At 30.9% G+C, this 18,280-nt stretch overlaps 1 protein-coding gene across 1 annotated transcript in view; it reads right to left on the bottom strand.

Moving 5' to 3' along the window:
* The window catches only part of LOC124360646 (spectrin alpha chain-like), a 112,003-nt gene that overhangs the window by 40,419 nt on the left and 53,304 nt on the right, over nt 1-18,280 (bottom strand). The window contains 6 exon segments of the mRNA XM_046814453.1: nt 1,139-1,394; nt 4,312-4,461; nt 5,623-5,871; nt 6,133-6,328; nt 7,923-8,071; nt 14,678-14,719. Coding sequence (XP_046670409.1) covers nt 1,139-1,394; nt 4,312-4,461; nt 5,623-5,871; nt 6,133-6,328; nt 7,923-8,071; nt 14,678-14,719 — 1,042 coding nt within the window.

The raw sequence follows: 18,280 nt of genomic DNA, 5'->3' as shown, positions 1-18,280 counted from the left end.
CAAACATAGAATGGCCCCTCCTAGATTCCTTACAACAGTTGGGTCAGAATTTCTTAATTCTAGCTGAGAAAATATTCATCTAGCGAATTAAAGAGATAAATTTATTAAATAATCTTTTGCTTTAGATTTGAATTTAGATAAATTATTTTCCAGTAAAATATGCCTTGGTAGCATATACAAAAACTATTGTTCCCATATATTTAGTTTTTTTTCTTAAAAAAATCTAAATGATGTGTTTCAACCTGTCTATTTAATCGAGTGTTGTGAATATGATTATTTACGGATAAAATATCTTTATTTGACAAAAGATATCTGTAAACTTTTAATAAAACTATGAAGTGCTTTTAAATGAGTGCTAAACACCCTCTCTATTGATGCAAATTAGAATATTCTTTCCTCAAGGCTAAATTAAACAATAAAATTGTATTATCTTTTTTTTTTGCATTTGTTATTCTAGAATTTTTTATCTGTCTTCTATTAAATTACAACTAATTATTAAACATTAAATGCAAGTAATGAAATATTAAGCTAAATTGCCATCTAAAGCAACTTGAATGCTGTGTTTTTTTTATAATCCAGATTACAGAACAGAAAACAATTTATAAACCGGCTCACATAGGTTCAGTTTTGATACATTTATATATAGGTGAAAACTAACGAAAATAAAGCAAAATAGCGATAAAAATAGACAGTGGAACAAAAAAATATAAGAGTGGGCTTAGTAATAAAATTACAAACAAAGTACTTTTTGTTCTCAAATATAACTTAAACAGAAAACTTCCATTTACAAATTTTTACAGGAAAATTAAAAGGAGGAGTTTTTTATCTTTGTAAAAATTCCTGGGGCTATATATTTGTGCCTGTTAGTGAGATCATCTCCAGGGAAATCTGGTGATGTAGCAACCCCTTGTTTACTGTTTGATGTCGATACAAATTTACAGTATTTGCACCTATAATTAAAGGTGCAAATTGATCAATTGCACTACAAACAACAGTGTTAAATTACAAGGCACCATCAATAGTTTTTTAACAAAGAAGCAGCTCTGGGTGGGTTTCCAACAACGTTAATCTCAGGTTTCTCCAGATTCATAATTAATTACTATGAGTAAGGAAGAAAAGAAAGAGCAGCTGTGTTTACCTTTGATCCTGTCATCATGCGCATGTATATCAGCCTCCACCAGCTGGTGTTTCTTGTTGAGGTTCTGTACTGAAGCCAAGTCTTTGCCAGAATCCTCGGATGTCAACAGACTCTCCACTTCTCCTAGCCAGAAGTCCAGATCTTTCACAGCAGCCACATAGGTTCTCTGTTTGTTGGCTTCCTTCAGCTTCAGTGACTTCTCCGTTGTCTTCTGAGTCAAATATTCCCACTGGTCTGCTATCGATGCCAGGCGAGCCTACATAGTATAAAACAATTAATGTTGTACTTAAAATATAACCAAATTTATCAATATTAAAGAATTTAACTAGGGTGAACACTTAGAATTTACTAACTCTTTGAAGGCTGTGAAAAAATTTCTTTTTTTCAATGTCACTAGGATTTTTTGTTGCCAAGTCGCATTGGGTATAAGAAAAAAGACTAAGGAAATTTGCAGAGATCTACAAAATAACTTATCAATTAAGTTATAAAATATAAATCTTTATAACTTTATTACAAAAATGTTTTTCAATAAATTATCTACTGATATTTGGGTATGATAGCTGTATAAACATTATGTTTTTTCCTATTAGAGGTTGAATGTACAAAAACATATTGTTCTATCCAATTTCTCAGTGTTTACTTCTTTAAAATCAATTAAACCAAAATATTTTTACTATAGGAAGATATATTTGTTATATCCCCTGTAGTAAGAATGCCAAATTGATTTGTATTGAACACAACTTTTTATATGAAGGGAATACATGACTTTTCTCTTTTAAAATATGCATTTATCAAACATAGTGCAACCATTTAACCAAAAGGATATTCTTGTTGGTTTTGTGGTAGAAAAATCAGTGATCAGTACCAACAAAATGTTTGCACAAATCTTCTTGTATGTATGTAACAAAAAAAACAAATGGACAGAATATCGTTCAACGGTATTTTTTGACGGAACATGATAGGACGATATAATAGAGAGTTAATAAAGAAAAATACAGATAGTAAAATAAATTAATAATTTTACTTACTACTTTTAACACTTTCAGTCCCACATGAAAAATCACATTAATTTTATTTACACTTCATGTACAGCAACATAAATGTCTGGGACTCAAAGTGTTAAGAAAAGTATTTGAAATTCTCAACGAGAATGCATATGTAGAGTAAAACTTATTCAATAATATACGAGGTGTGTCCAAAAAGTATCCGACCTTGACGTCTGGCATGAACTGACGTTACTCAGTGGCAACGGCAATCTGGTCCCCTTCAAAGTACTCCCCTCCACAAGCCACTACCCTATTCCAACGCTCCTCCCACTTCCGGAAACACTCCTTAAATTCATTCTGCGGAATGGCTAAGAGGTCCTTCGTCGCATTTTGTTTTATTTGTTCAACATCGTCAAATCTTTTTCCTTTCAAAGGAACTTTTAATTTCGGAAATAGCCAGAAGTCACAAGGAGCTATGTCAGGACTATAGGGAGGCTGTCATAGTTGGTTGATGTCGTTGTGTTTGACCAAAAAACGCTGAATAAGATTTGAGGAAAGAGCTGGCGCATTGTCATGGTGTAGGATCCAGTCACGGCTTGTCCACAGTTCAGGTCTTTTCCTTCGCACTGCATCTCGTAACCGCCTTAGGACCTAAAGATAATACTCCTTATTTACTGTCTGGTCTCTTGGAGCATATTCGTGATGAACATGTTTTGTTGTTTTCCATAGTTCAAATCACGGTACACTAATAATTAATTACGTTATTGTCATTCATAGTTTATATCCGTTTTGTCACTTAAATAGTTTATTAATCGTTATTGCTCTATTTGTCACTGTGGTTGTTTACTTTCATTGCTTAATTATTGTTCAAAACTGTAAAAATGGAGATGTCCGTTGAAATGTAAAATAAAATAAAATAAAAACAACGCCGTCCTGGTCAAAAAAAACTGTCAGCATTGTCTTGACATTGTTTCGTCTTGCTTTTTTCGGCCGTTGCTCTTTGCGAGTTTTCCAATGTTGAAGATTGAGCCTTTGTTTCAGGGTCGTAGCCTTAAACCCATGACTCATCACCAGTAAAAACTTTAAATAGCCGTGGGTCACTTTTTATCAAATCCAGATTGTCCTGTGCGATTTCAAGTCGACAGTTCTTTTGGTCTTCTGTCAGCAGCCGAGGAACAAATTTTGCTGAAACACGGTTCATTTTTAAATCTTCGTGTAAAATGTTACAAACTGACGATTTTGGTATTCCTAAATCTTCTTCCAGCTCTCGGACAGTCAATCGACAGTTTTCATTAATTGCTGCACGAACACGTTCAACATTTTCAGCGTTTCTGTCCGTTGAAGGCCTGCCAGATCGGTCATCACTCTCCACTGATATGCAGCCATTTTTAAACCACCTAAACCACTCTTTTATTTGTGTAACGCCCATAGGCACGTCACCATAAACTTTCCGTATCATAGTAATCGTCTTTGATGCTGAATGGCCAAGTTTTTGGCAAAATTTAATGCAAATGCGACGCACACACATGGCAGTACTGTACGGAACAGAGCGCTGTGACTCACTGAGTGACCGGATCGTATTCAATGCCTAATATGGGAAGGAGTAGGCTTGCCCCTCCCCTCCAATAACCGGTTCGAGCCGGTCGGACCGGCCTACTGGTCGGCGGTCGGATACTTTTTGGACAGACCTCGTATTACAAAATAAAAATTATGGTAATCATATTAAAAAAACTGTTAGAGTTGTTCTTTCAAATCATATAATAAAAAAGCTGTAAAATATGTGTATTCTATAGGGTATATATAAAAGCAACTTACTTTCCGAACAACCCTTGTACATAAATACCATCACCACCACCTACCTGAACAGCCTCCTCAGAGCCAGCACACTGGTGTTTGTCTATCATGTTGTAAATTATACATTACATCATCACCACCACCTACCTGAACAGCCTCCTCAGAGCCAGCACACTGGTGTTTGTCTATCATGTTGTAAATTATACATTACATCATCACCACCACCTACCTGAACAGCCTCCTCAGAGCCAGCACACTGGTGTTTGTCTATCATGTTGTAAATTATACATTACGTCATCACCACCACCTACCTGAACAGCCTCCTCAGAGCCAGCACACTGGTGTTTGTCTATCATGTTGTAAATTATACATTACGTCATCACCACCACCTACCTGAACAGCCTCCTCAGAGCCAGCACACTGGTGTTTGTCTATCAGGTTCTGTCCCATGGCCAGTACACTCTGGATACGGTCAGCATTTGCTGCAAGTTCTGCCTCAAATGCTTGGTGTTTCTGATGCTTGGATTGGATATTGGCTGGGTCCTGAAATAATATGTAAGCTTAAAGAAAATGGAAATGCACAATAATTAAATACAAATGATAGAAAAAAATTGTTATCTAATAATGGTAGTTTTGGTTATATTATTTTATGCCTGAAACTGATTTGTATATTGAAACATCATTGGCAGTCAGGTTCTTGTAAGATATAAATAATTGTTCCCTGTGCAGAGTGTCAATTGTATCAAAATAACATTCAAATACATAAAAATTTAAAACTGTACATTCCTTTGATGGCCAACCATAACATAACTTAACCAGATTAGTAACACAAATTCCTCCCACAAAGTTAGTTAGATTAGGTTTTGTCATGGTTTGCCAACAATTGTACAATTGTTACAGTTTTACAATTTTAAATCTTTTGTTTATATATTATTTGAATGTTATTATAACATCATTGACAACTATACAGAGAAAATAATTATTCACATCTTTCTACAATGTGACTGACAATGATGTTTCGATAACAAATTGGTCTGAGATATATATATATATAAAGATAAATGAAAAAGAGAATGTTTAAGGTAAGATAATTTTTTTAATAATTTTAAATAATCCAGGGATTAATAAACATGAATAATTAAATACAATATATCAATATCTACTCCGTTGATTATGGCCACAAGTCTAAATCGGCCACAAAAACCGTAATGGGCAAATCCAAAATTTACAAATCTCGAATACGATTCCGATTCTTGAAAAATCAATTCTTAATTCTCAAATGTTGTATCTGATAGCTTTTTTTAGTTGAGTATAATTTACACAAAATCATCTCTAATACAATATTTGCCATTCTTGAACCTTTGGAGACTGGCTGATAATATAAAAAGTTTAGAGAAATAACTACATTTTAAAAACTGCGTTGTATTCCATCTTTTAATTTTATTTGATGGATTATAATATGGGAAAATATTTGGATCACTTATAAAATGTATTTTAAACTTAAAACATTTGAAAAATTTTAAACCATTCTTAGTCATAAAAAAAATATTAAAATATACATGATATATTGTAGCTACAAAAATTGTGAAGTAAACAAAGATTAGAGATAGTATGTTTGCTTTCCCTCGATCAGCTGATCTGTGGACAGACACAGCAGTACTGTTACAATACAATTTTATAAGAGACAGTTGGACGTTGAATTACTTTATAGCTCTCCTCAGTAGCCAATTGTAGTTTCTCAGCGATCCAGTTCTCCATCTCATCTGCATCTCGGCTAAACTGTTGTAAGGTCTGAGACTCGCCCAGACGGGAACGTTTCTCTATGAGAGCCTCCTTCAGATGCCTCCAGCGATCCAGCACTTGTTGTCTCTTCTCGTCAATGGGCTTGGCAGCATAGTGCTCAGCAGCCATCAATTGGTCAGCCAGAGTCTGCAGAGCCGCTATCTTTTCTTCCTGTACAATTAAAGCACTCTCAAAACACAGTAAGCATTTTCATTATTCTTTAAAGTGTTTTATCCACTTATTTAGTAGTCATTTCCAATAACAAACAACTTGTACAACCAGAACAGTAAAACTATTGTTTAAATAGTTATATAAAATAACAGAAAACTATTAAAATTGTTTTAGAGTTTCTATAGCTAATACTAAAACTCAGCTATACTAACTATATTAAAAATTTCAAATCTATACAGGCAATATTAATTAAATACTCACATGAGCATTAATTGCCTTGTCAAAGTCTTCATGTTTCTTGATAAGTGCTTCTACATTATCCCCCTTTGAATCAACTTCTTCAGCTGATAGGAATGCTTCTCTGGCAGACATCCAATTCTCGGCTTGTTCACAATCACGGTAGAACAATTGTAGTTCCAGACATTGATCCAACTGCATTCGACGGGCAATCCATGCTCTATAACATTTACATTTATTCCATTAGATGGTAATAAGCCAAAATATCCAATATTACTCAACTTTGCTATTATCACGAATTTATCACTCACACTTTTTATCGGAACAACTGATTAGGCTGCTTTGCTTGCCATTTCTAAGAAATGAACTAATAAGTGAACCTAAACAGATGAGAGATTTCTAATAAACCAACACGGAGTCAAGTTTGATTTTGAGAAGCTTATCCAGAATGAAACAATAATATAAAAAGGCCCAATTCCCATTTCCTGCCATTTTGTATTTCCTGTGACAATCGCCATTTTTTACTGCCATCTGTTCAGTTTTCAGTGGTTGATCATTCATAGAAGACATATTGTGACCTGTACTCTTTAGTTCGGTTTCAATAATTAGTGTTTTGTTTTTATTTAGTGCAAGTTTTAGAGAAAGTATGACGGAATTAATACACAACATAATGTAGTGTTTTCTGACTTACAATCTGGTACGATTTTTTAATTTTAATCTAGTTTGTAGTTATCAGTTAGGATAGTTACCCATTTGAGTAAGACATCAGATTATAAATCTCGAAACTTACTCATTTCTCAGGTTACTGATTTCTTATATCACTGAACAATGGAAAATGTTTGGAATAATCTTGTTTTCTTCACAACCATTCCATTGTCAAAAACAAACTTTCACTGGTATGTGTACTGTTTTTTTAGGACAGGAAGGGAAAATGTGTTGATTTTTTGTTTCACAGGGATATATTACATTACGAAACATACTATACCTTATAAAGATTGCAAACTCAAGGAATTCAAAATAAAAGACGATAAAAGTAAAATAAAGTGATTGGTTTGCTGCATGACAGTGCCTGTCCTCAAACAACAAATTGAATTCGAAACCTCATAACATTTGTGTTATAGTAATGTTGTTAAATCAGACATGACAACGGTATATAAATGCTTGTTGTTCCATATGATAAACAACTTTATATTAAGGACAATAATATAGTAAAGATATAAAAATAAAATTGTTACAAAAAGTATACACTTTTATTTATTAAAACATACTTAAACAGTAAAATCTCTTACAACTGTGTTATACAAAATATCTTGAAAGATGGTGATTCTAAAGATTTTGCAATGTTCAAGAAAGCAATCTTTACAGCACTCATGTTTTGAGGTTATAACTAAACAATGTGTGAATATATAATATTCATCTTGCACAGTTAGAAGTGTACTGAACCACTGTACACACTGATGTCAACATGATAGCACTAACCCCATTAGATCTTGTGCTATGCATAAACAGCGGTTACTTTCTGGACAACTCTTGTATAAAGACTTGTCTGATCCAATGCTTCTGAAAAGGTGTCTATACCAAAAGACGCAGAGCTCTAATAGAAGTATCAGTAGTATTGTATTGAATAGACTATAAAAAAACTACTTTTGTAGGTTTACAAATACTGATACTGGATGGTGATGCAATTTTGTTTCAGTGAAGCTATGAAGCAAAATATTATGTCCTAGAAAGATTAGGAATAAAACCAAGACGTTTTATGGTTGAAAGGTGGGGTGCCATTAAAACTATAATTAATTTCAGTTGGTATAACTCACTTTTCAAGTTCTTGACGAGCTTCTGACATACTTTCAAGTTTTTCCTGTATCTCAACACTGGCATAATGCCCAGACTGCAGAAGTTGATGGCCAAATAATTCAAATGCTTGGAAAGTTCCAGAACGGGCATCAATTTCTGTTCGGTGTTCCTAAAACAAAGAACTTTGAGTTAGTTTATAAATAAATATATATAAACAGTTTATGGTCAAACATTCTGAAAAAATTAAAGATTAATCACTTCCTCTATAGCTTCAAAATCATATTTATGACAATTTATTAAAAAGTAGCAAAATATTTAAAAAAAGAGCTTTAGGGTGATTTGTTGGACTTATTCTAAACAATCCTTCACATTGAAGAACTGCATTTTACTTACATCTTGTGTTACAATGAGATGTATATACAACATACATATCATATCATATCTTGTATGTATGAGATGTATAGATGTAATAGCTATATAACTATTATTCTTTAACCCTCCGGCTGGCGCGCATTTGAGCCTTGACTGGCACCCTGTTTTGAAGCTTCGTGCATAGTTTTTAATTTTTTATCCTGTACAATTAATTATTGTAGAACACACAAAAGTGTTATACATCAAATTACTCTGCAGAATTATGTTGTACAATATAAACATAATTATAATTTGACTTACATGAATAATGGTGGATGTTTGATGGTCAGAACTCAAAACTTTTATTTTTCAAAAAACACTTTTTTATATTATGCCATTAAAAAAACTCAAAATTAATTTTATTTAAAAATTTAAAATATGCATAATGTTCACTTAATTATGCACAAAAAGAAAATATATAGTTATAAACACTTTAATTTACAAATAAAATTACAATTGAAAAAAACAAGACTATATACAAGCACTAACAGTTGCCGAGTCGCGTCACGTGGAAGTAGTCGGGAGATTTTAGCGGCCAGTAAAATAACAAATATTCATATATATATAAAAGTGAATACATTATTAGAAGGCTAGGGATCTTGTGATTAAAGTGATATAACTTTTATTCAATTCGAGCGGTAATTATCGGAACTATGACGTAATTAGTAGACGATGTTTAATGAGTCGCATATTACGACTCTGCCAGTTCACGGCGGGAAAAAATGAGTCGTAATTTACGACGTTGCCAGCCGGAGGGTTAACCATACATATGACCATTAATTATTTGAGAATACATACAAAACTGAATTTAGAAACTATTGTAGAATACAGTCAAGTATATTATTTGTAGAAAAGTTCAGTGAATTATCAATAATTAAACATACAGCATTGGCAGAATCATATATATGTTGCAAAAAAAAACTAAAAACAATTCCTGGAAAAGTAGGAAGAGGAATATTTACCAACACGTTATGCATCATTAAGATTTAGTGTAGTAAAATTAAACAGATATATTCAAGTTCAAAATGTACTGAAAACCTTTTATCAAATTCAGACAATCAGGAAGCTCTAAAATATGGATATAAAACTATATACATTTTTAATTTTTGATAATTTGAATTACATAATCAATAATCTCAACATTTCCGTGTCTAAACAATTTCAAATTATCAAAATTTATTTTAACCTTATTTTTATTATTTATACACCATCAGAAACTGGGAGGAAATTAGTAGAACTCAAGATAATGTTCTGTAATCATTATGAACTCAAGTGTTCATAATGAGGAATGTTTTGACTATTGACTTATGCATAACAAAGAACACATAGTAATTAGAAATTACAAAATGACACTATTCATTGTACTCTGATGTACATGTTGCTTGAATAAAGCTATTTGAAATTGAAATATATCCATATATCAACCCTATCCGGTCTTATCATTTTGTAATCATTATCTTGAATAAAGCCATTGTTATTATTTCATGTTTCTTGTAAAACAACAATGTGTATTTTTTAATTATATTGCTATTTAATTATAGTGGATTAACAATTATATCGTGTAGGCCTATGATTAGTACTATTTACAACATTACTGTTTCCTACTTTCACCAGAACATAGCTTTTATACCATTTTTTCTGATGAGGTTATATTATTGCTCTCTATATACTATGCTATCATTAAAGTGTCAAACAAATTATTTAAGTTTTGTTTATGTTTGGATCCGATCTCTTTAATAATCACTTAAACTATTAAATTTTTGCTCAAACACACATGACCAGTCAATCACTAAACTTTCACTATTGTAAGACTTATCTGGAACCCTACTGGAACTCTGTGGATGATTTTTAAATAACATGAAACTAAAGTAATCTTTCTTTGTAAATATAGATGAACAAATTAAGATGAAGAAAGAATATACATTTTTATTTACATACCTCAAATTTGTAATTGCCTATTTTCTTAATACTTCAAACCCCTCTTTAAATTGTGTAAGATTCCCCAAAAGCTTTTCATATTATTTCATTAGAGGTGGTCTATTGAAAACATTGTGAAATGTTATTTATTTCCATCCTGTGGTGTATAGTACATAAATACTGGTATATAAATAATATGATTACTATAATGTTTAGAATAATAACATTAAGTTCTGTATTGTTTGTAAATCATTTTAAAAATTAAATTAAAATTTTAGTTGAAATGTTTAAATCTTTCCTATTTTAAGTGTTTCTAAATCTGAATTAGTTGATATAATTATATTAATTGAACAGTTACAGATCATAATAAAATATTTTATGTCTTTAAGAGAAATAGTGTAGATTAGCAGTGCTAAAAAATACTAAGAAGTGCTAATATAAGCTTTTTTCTAAACATGCACAAATGATGTTAATTTAAAGAACATTGAAACATTTAGACACATAGTCTTAAAACTAATAAGAAATATCATAATCTTAACAAAGAAATAGTAATATTTATCAATTTTTTAATTTTGGATTTTAACATTAATATGTATTATATTAATTTTAAAATGTTATGTGGTGCTACTGTAAGAGCATTTCCGAGACTGAATTATGTATTATATTTATCTGTTATTGTTTATTATAACAAAATAAACCGATAAAATAGAGAATTTAAGATTCTGACAAAACACAGAAACAATGTTACCTAATCAATCCAACTTGATAACTTCACATGTTTTACTATGTCATGTGATTGTTCATAAACTGAGTGTTTTCAAATTCCTTTATTCTGTGATTGTCTAATTACCATCTTGGTGACCAAAAATATCAATTTAAAATTGTTGAGTTGTTGTTTTTACCTGTAATTTTAATCTTGCTCCCAAATTAAATAATTCTTTTTAATTATTTTTAGTTTTTTGTAGAAACTAGGTACAAAGTCAATTTCAAGTATGTAGGACCTTTCTATCAAATGTTATACGGATGGAGAGATGGACATATGATACAATTTTTAGAATGGACTGACAGGTTTTTCATAATTAATTTAACTGTCTGTTCAAAAAATAATATTCATAATTTATTACATTATTGAGCTAATGTTTGTTAAATCTAACTATAACAAAGAATAAAGAAAAGGTTTTGTGCTATACACTAAAAAGACTTATAAACTGCTGAGTACACTCAAAAACTATATCAGGTAAAGTTATATTAGAGAGTTTGGACAATTCCGTCATCTAGTCACTATCGTTTTAAGAATCGTATAATTGTAAACACATGACAAGAGTTAAGCATTTTTAAATAATAGCAATAATGATCAAAGTTGGAGGCAAAAGACAATAAGAAATTATAAACTCTAAAATTTATAAGTTCTTTAGAAGTAAATACAGCTATTATAATGATCAAATTCATAATATTATCTACACTGCAAAGTGTTAATTTCCCATGAAAGAACCTTGAGACATTTCATCCATTTAGAGATAAAAGAATAAACAAAAAACAATTAGTCTTTATAACATGGGAATTTTTAAATCACATGTTGAATGTTTTATAATTTATTCCAGAAAATACTTCTGCAATCATTGCTATCAAATACAATACCTTAACACCTGCAACATTACCAGGTGACACATTAGGATGTTGCTAATATGGTTAACCATCAACAAGAATACCAAGAAGACGATACAAATGAAATTGTCCCTAACATTTTTCATACTCGTCTAGGTTGAAGATCTTGGAAGCATCATTAGATTACAGTGAGAGAGAACACAGCTGGTGACAAAATGTTTCTATAACATTTGCCCAACATTGAGATGAGAAGCTTAAGAGTAATTTATTAGATAAATAAACCATATTTACTAATCAACATTGAGTCTTTCTGTAAATTAAGATACTTTACTGGAATGTCTGTACCATCCGAGTTTTCTGTATTCAAGATAGTTTTGGTCCCATTTAGTTCCAGTTAATCCCATTAGACCTTTACTGCATTATGGAACAATAAGTGCCTCATCTAAAAAAAATATATTGTCAGGCCATTTAGATTATACACAATTTTAGCTGAATATAATTCTGGAAATGACTATCATAACAAACAATATATTTTTTATTTATTAAAAAAAATAATGCCAGTTTTAAATATTTCATTCAATATTATTTAAGTATCTTTCATTAGTTTGAAATAGTGCAAACACAAATTTATGTCAATAAAACAACAGTATAAAAAAAGACAAGGTATCCAGCAGTCAATCATAATATTATGGTTATTAACCTATAGTAAGTCACTCTCAATATTTTGATGTGATTTTGGTCATTAGTCTGAACCATAGGCACAGGGCTCTGCACTCTAGTTATTTTTGTATTGGAACAATAAATATATACACTAAAATTTTAAAGTTTATTTATGTTACATTAAACAAAAAAATAACTAAAAAAGATTTTGTTTTATGAAGTTGTGCATCAGTGGTGTATGTAAGAGATAAATCTCCCCTCCCCCCCAAATCCCTACAAATTGAAAATATTAATATAAAAGCAATCCAACTAGTTTGAAATACAACAGTTAAATTTTGAATTAGACCTATCTAATTTATTTAAATTTATTCTATGTGCCCCGGAGTGGTGTACTCTTATATCAGTTTCATCCCACTAAAGCCAAGACCCAGTTACACCACTGTTGTGCATTATGTGTGCAGTAGTACATTTTTATACAGGGTGATTCTAAGATAGATTTAAAAAATTGGGAAACAATTAAGACAAAATTAATTTTTTTTATTGCACATCTAAAATACTTAAATTTTAGTATACCTTTCTATTTGTGGTTTCTACATTAAGTGTTTTTCTAATTATAGTGTAACCATTAGTTTTACCAAGTTGACATTTTTAACATATGCTATACTTATAAACATCAGTCACTGAAAAACCAATAAAATGTTTCCTAAAAAAAATTATAAAATGCCAGTGTGATAAAATGTGTACATCTAAAATCAATCAGCAGATATTTCATCAACAAATTAGTTGTCACATTGGCAATAAAAAAATCATCCATCACATCTGCATCATTTGCTATTGCCACATATGATGGTTTTAACTTAAAATGTAGACAATTTTATCATTAATGTAATTGTTTTATACATGGTGATGTTGTGAGGGAATGTATTATTTAAGTTTTTAATAAATTGCCATTTTGGACATTATTAAAAGAAAATTTAAAAGTTTTTCCAGTCATAACTCTCTATGAGTATAGCATTTATTTAAAATTTCAACTTCGTAGGTTATTTAGAAAAACACTATATGTAAAAAAAAGACACATAAGACAGAAAACCAAGAATTTTTAGGACATGTGTTCATAACAACCTTTACTTTATTTTATATGTTTAACCCATTAGCCACTCAATATTCTTGTGCCTTTTTTTAATTTTAGAGAATAATTATTTATATTTTTGTAAATTTGGAAAGCAAGAAATTGTTTTAGTACAAAACACAGTTATAATCTATAATATTTGGTGAAGTTTTATAGGAAATTTAATTCTTAAAGTGGAATATTTTGTCATCGATTTATCTGAATTTTTTTCAATTTTACGTAGATTTTTGTGAAATGTTACATTTGTGTTCTCTTTACAAATTACACAAATCCCAGTAAACACGCAAAAAGCGGAACGGTATAGTATTATACCTTGATTCACATTCTTTTTCTGGGGTTAATACATATTTATATGTATAGTACATGTTATTTTGTTTAGTTTAATACATAAACTTTATTATTTGAGCTCATACTAATGTTTAAACAAATATTTAATAACATATGTCATCATTACGGTACCATCTCGTGATCAGTGTTTTGGTGCCGCGTGGCCGTGACAAGACGGTACCGTGATAAGTGGTTAATGGGTTAACTATACCCAAAAGTTTGGAAACCTATTTTAGAATTACCCAGTATGTATACAAATGCACACTGTAAGTGTACAGTTGTACAGGTACGTAAAACCACAACAGAAGATGGATCGCTTTACCTGCCTCTACAGTACTTATGTACGGAAGCACCACATCTGTTTTAATTACAACCATGTGCATTGAAGAGGTTACAAGATTTCAATATGTTATTCGTTACTACTAATAGGTAATAGAAAACTCTCAAAGCAGATTTTCACAGGCTTACAGTAAATTGCAGACACATGAAGCATACATCATCATCGCACAGTATGAAAATAACTTTACTTCTGTTACAACCCTTTCTGTTACAGCTAAAAGTACTTTGTAATCAAAAAATTGTTACACAAATAGGTAACTAAGATTAAACTGACACAATGAAAAATGCAGCCTCATCTTTTAGTACTTGACGATTGTATATTCTTAAGAAGCATTAACCAGCTAACAATACAGAAGTTAGACTACACTGACAATGACACACAGATACCTGGGGCAACCCATAGTGTGCGTCAATCTCTGCTCGATGGCTCTACAACATAGGTACCAGTCAGGAAGGTGTTTTCTCTCTCATGCTATTTTTATATGTAAGTTAAGCAAAAATTTAAAAAGCACTTATAGTTTTAAAAATAATTTCTATTACTTAGAGCATTTCATGTATGGATTCTCAAATTGTTACATTTAAGTTATTAAATAGTATTACAGTTATTATACATTTAACTCTTTACTTGGCCGTATATATTGAGTGTGTCACACTAATGGTAGTAGACACAATGAGTATGGTGCATTACAATAGATACAACGCTAAGTAAATGGTTAACCAATTACTCTGCTAGCTTGTTTCATTCTTTACTTGGCCGTATATATTGAGTGTGTCACACTAATGGTAGTAGACACAATGAGTATGGTGCATTACAATAGATACAACGCTAAGTAAATGGTTAACCAATTACTCTGCTAGCTTGTTTCATTCTTTACTTGGCCGTATATATTGAGTGTGTCACACTAATGATAGTAGACACAATCATTATGGTGCATTACAATAGGTACAATGCTAAGTAAATGGTTAACCAATTACTCTGCTAGCTTGTTTCATTCTTTACTTGGCCGTATATATTGAGTGTGTCACACTAATGGTAGTAGACACAATCATTATGGTGCATTACAATAGGTACAATGCTAAGTAAATGGTTAACCAATTACTCTGCTAGCTTGTTTCATTCTTTACTTGACCGTATATATTGGGTGTGTCACACTAATGGTAGTAGACACATTCAGTATGGTGCATTACAATAGGTACAATGCTAAGTAAATGGTTAACCAATTACTCTGCTAGCTTGTTTCATTCTTTACTTGGCCGTATATATTGAGTGCGTCACACTAATGGTAGTAGACACAATCAGTATGGTGCATTACAATAGGTACAATGCTAAGTAAATGGTTAACCAATTACTCTGCTAGCTTGTTTCATTCTTTACTTGGCCATATATATTGAGTGTGTCACACTAATGGTAGTAGACACAATCAGTATGGTGCATTACAATAGGTACAATGCTAAGTAAATGGTTAACCAAGTACTCTGCTAGCTTGTTTCATTCTTTACTTGGCCGTATATATTGAGTGCGTCACTCTAATGGCAGTAGACACAATCAGTATGGTGCATTACAATAGGTACAATGCTAAGTAAATGGTTAACCAATTACTCTGCTAGCTTGTTTCATTCTTTACTTGGCCGTATATATTGAGTGCGTCACTCTGCTTGGTAGTTTAACCCTTTAATTAGCAGTACATAGTGGGTACGTCATACCAATGGTAGTAGACATAGTCCGAGTGCTGTATTGAAATGGATGCATGCTAATAGTAAAAGGTTAACCAATACTAGCTAGTTTAATTTATATCATGGATGAAAAACCTTTATTAAGCTTAGATAAGAATAGTTCGAAAACAGAATCCAAATAAGAACACTTTAATATTTATAGGAACAGATACATCGCGATCTGGCCTGAGATGAATGATGGCTATTACAGGATCTAGAAGTATAAAAGCTATTTGGGTCAGAGCCCAGACATCAAATCATAAAAAAACTTTCTTAATAAGCATCTGATAAGCTTGCAATAGTTGTTACTGATATAGTGGCAAAAAGCCCTTTGGTTGGAAACCATTGTCGTCGTTTGTGGTGATATCAATGTTTGTGTAAAATGTAATGTGTACATGATATCAAGGTACTTGAATATGTCAATGTGTTTACAATAAGCCAATACTTGATTAATCACCTCTCTCAGTTAAAAGTATTAAGTACTTAGATACCCAAAAGAATAAGTAAATTTTTATTAGGACCTTACAGTTATTATCATTAATACATTTTTATTTTTTTAAACACTTCTTGAGTAAAAATATAATTACAAAGGTGGAAGAAATAACATAGCATTAATGATATATGAATTGTATTATAACATAAATCTAAGCATGTTGAGCATTCCAATCAACTTTTTATTTACATTCTTACGATAAAGACAGGAAAATGCAATTTCTAATTTTAATTACATAGCCTACAACGAAGGCTCTCAAAGAATTAAAATGTATAATTTTTTTACACCCTTTGAGGACCAGGTGGTATTATATTGCCACTGTAAAATGTACACAAAAAAGACCAAGTGGCAGTATATCGCAGTTGACAACCTGTGCAAGAAGTGCTAAATAGCAAAATATTACCACTAAACATCTTCATTTTAGATTTTAATGCCTTTACGTTATACAATATTAAAACTAAAATATGTTTAGGCTCATTTGACAGGTGATCATTTGGTTTGTTCAGTCTGACCAGCTGATTGTTTTCGTTGTTATACAAAAGATCTTTAGACTTTAGTGTGTTGGCTATAAATCAAATGTTGGGGTTGATACCTGAAATGAAAGATTATACAACATCTAGAAAAAGAGGATAACTCTGTTACAAATAGGAAATGGCCTGCTCAAGATCCAGTGAAGGTTGTCATAAAAATTATATGACAAGAGTATTTTTGTAAATAAACGTTTTTAAGGCTTTTAACCATATCATCTTTTTAAATATTGTAAATATAATTTTAAAAACTTACTAAACACTTCTTTCATAAGCTATTCCATATTTAATCTAGTAATCTCTCTGAATTTTAGTTGAACTAACAAAAGCATATTCATCTAAAATATGTGTCTGATTATACAGAAAATTATTATTTTGTAGGTACAAATTAAAAAATATTACATTGTAAAAAATAAGTATTTTTTAGTAAAAATAAGTATCTATTAAAAAGGTGTATGGTATGTAACTTATGTCCAATAATAAATTATATGGAAAATCTTTGCAATTTGAGTGTCAAATTTTGTTAACTAATTGTTGGGATTCGAGATTCTACAGGACACCTAATTACAAGCAAATTTTGTATCCCAATTGGCAGAATGAATTACTTGTGTGCCACACATCAAGTGTATTCTCAACTCTATTTTCCACCATGAGAACCTTTTTCTCACTAATGTAACTCTGGTGATATTTTTTACTAGAAAAACTGCCATACTTGCCTTAAATTTCAGTTTGATAATTTTATAATTAATATTACAATAAGACACAATGGCGTGATGCTACTTCATTATAATACAAAAATATCTGCATAGGTCTGAAATCGATCAATGATCAAAATATTAATGCAATTATCCACATTTTGCAGTGAATGTTTTAAAAACCATTTTTATGTTAAACATCCAAACATTCAGACATTCACAATTAATATATGGTTGTTATTTTTACACTTAAGTTCAGTTTACACTTAGAACAATACTAAAAGTCAAAGTTGCAAATATGAACTGCAGTAAAAACAATAAACTTCATATAAAATATTTATTGTAATTTGTTTATAACTGAAGATGGGTTGATACCAATAATCAATATTTTATTAAATTGAATATATCAATAGTTAAAACGTTTTTGCTTGATTCCAATATCAGTGAGTTGTTATATTAATGGATGACAGCTGATTGGTATTACGCAAATTACTGATCAATTAAACATTTTATGTTGTACTTTGTGTATGAAAATGTATTGATAGATAACCACATTAACAAG

This window comes from Homalodisca vitripennis, chromosome 4 (genome assembly GCF_021130785.1).
Source record: "Homalodisca vitripennis isolate AUS2020 chromosome 4, UT_GWSS_2.1, whole genome shotgun sequence".
Taxonomy (NCBI): domain Eukaryota; kingdom Metazoa; phylum Arthropoda; class Insecta; order Hemiptera; family Cicadellidae; genus Homalodisca; species Homalodisca vitripennis.
The sequence above is the reverse complement of the archived record's forward strand: the minus strand, read 5'-3'. Positions and strand labels throughout refer to the sequence as shown.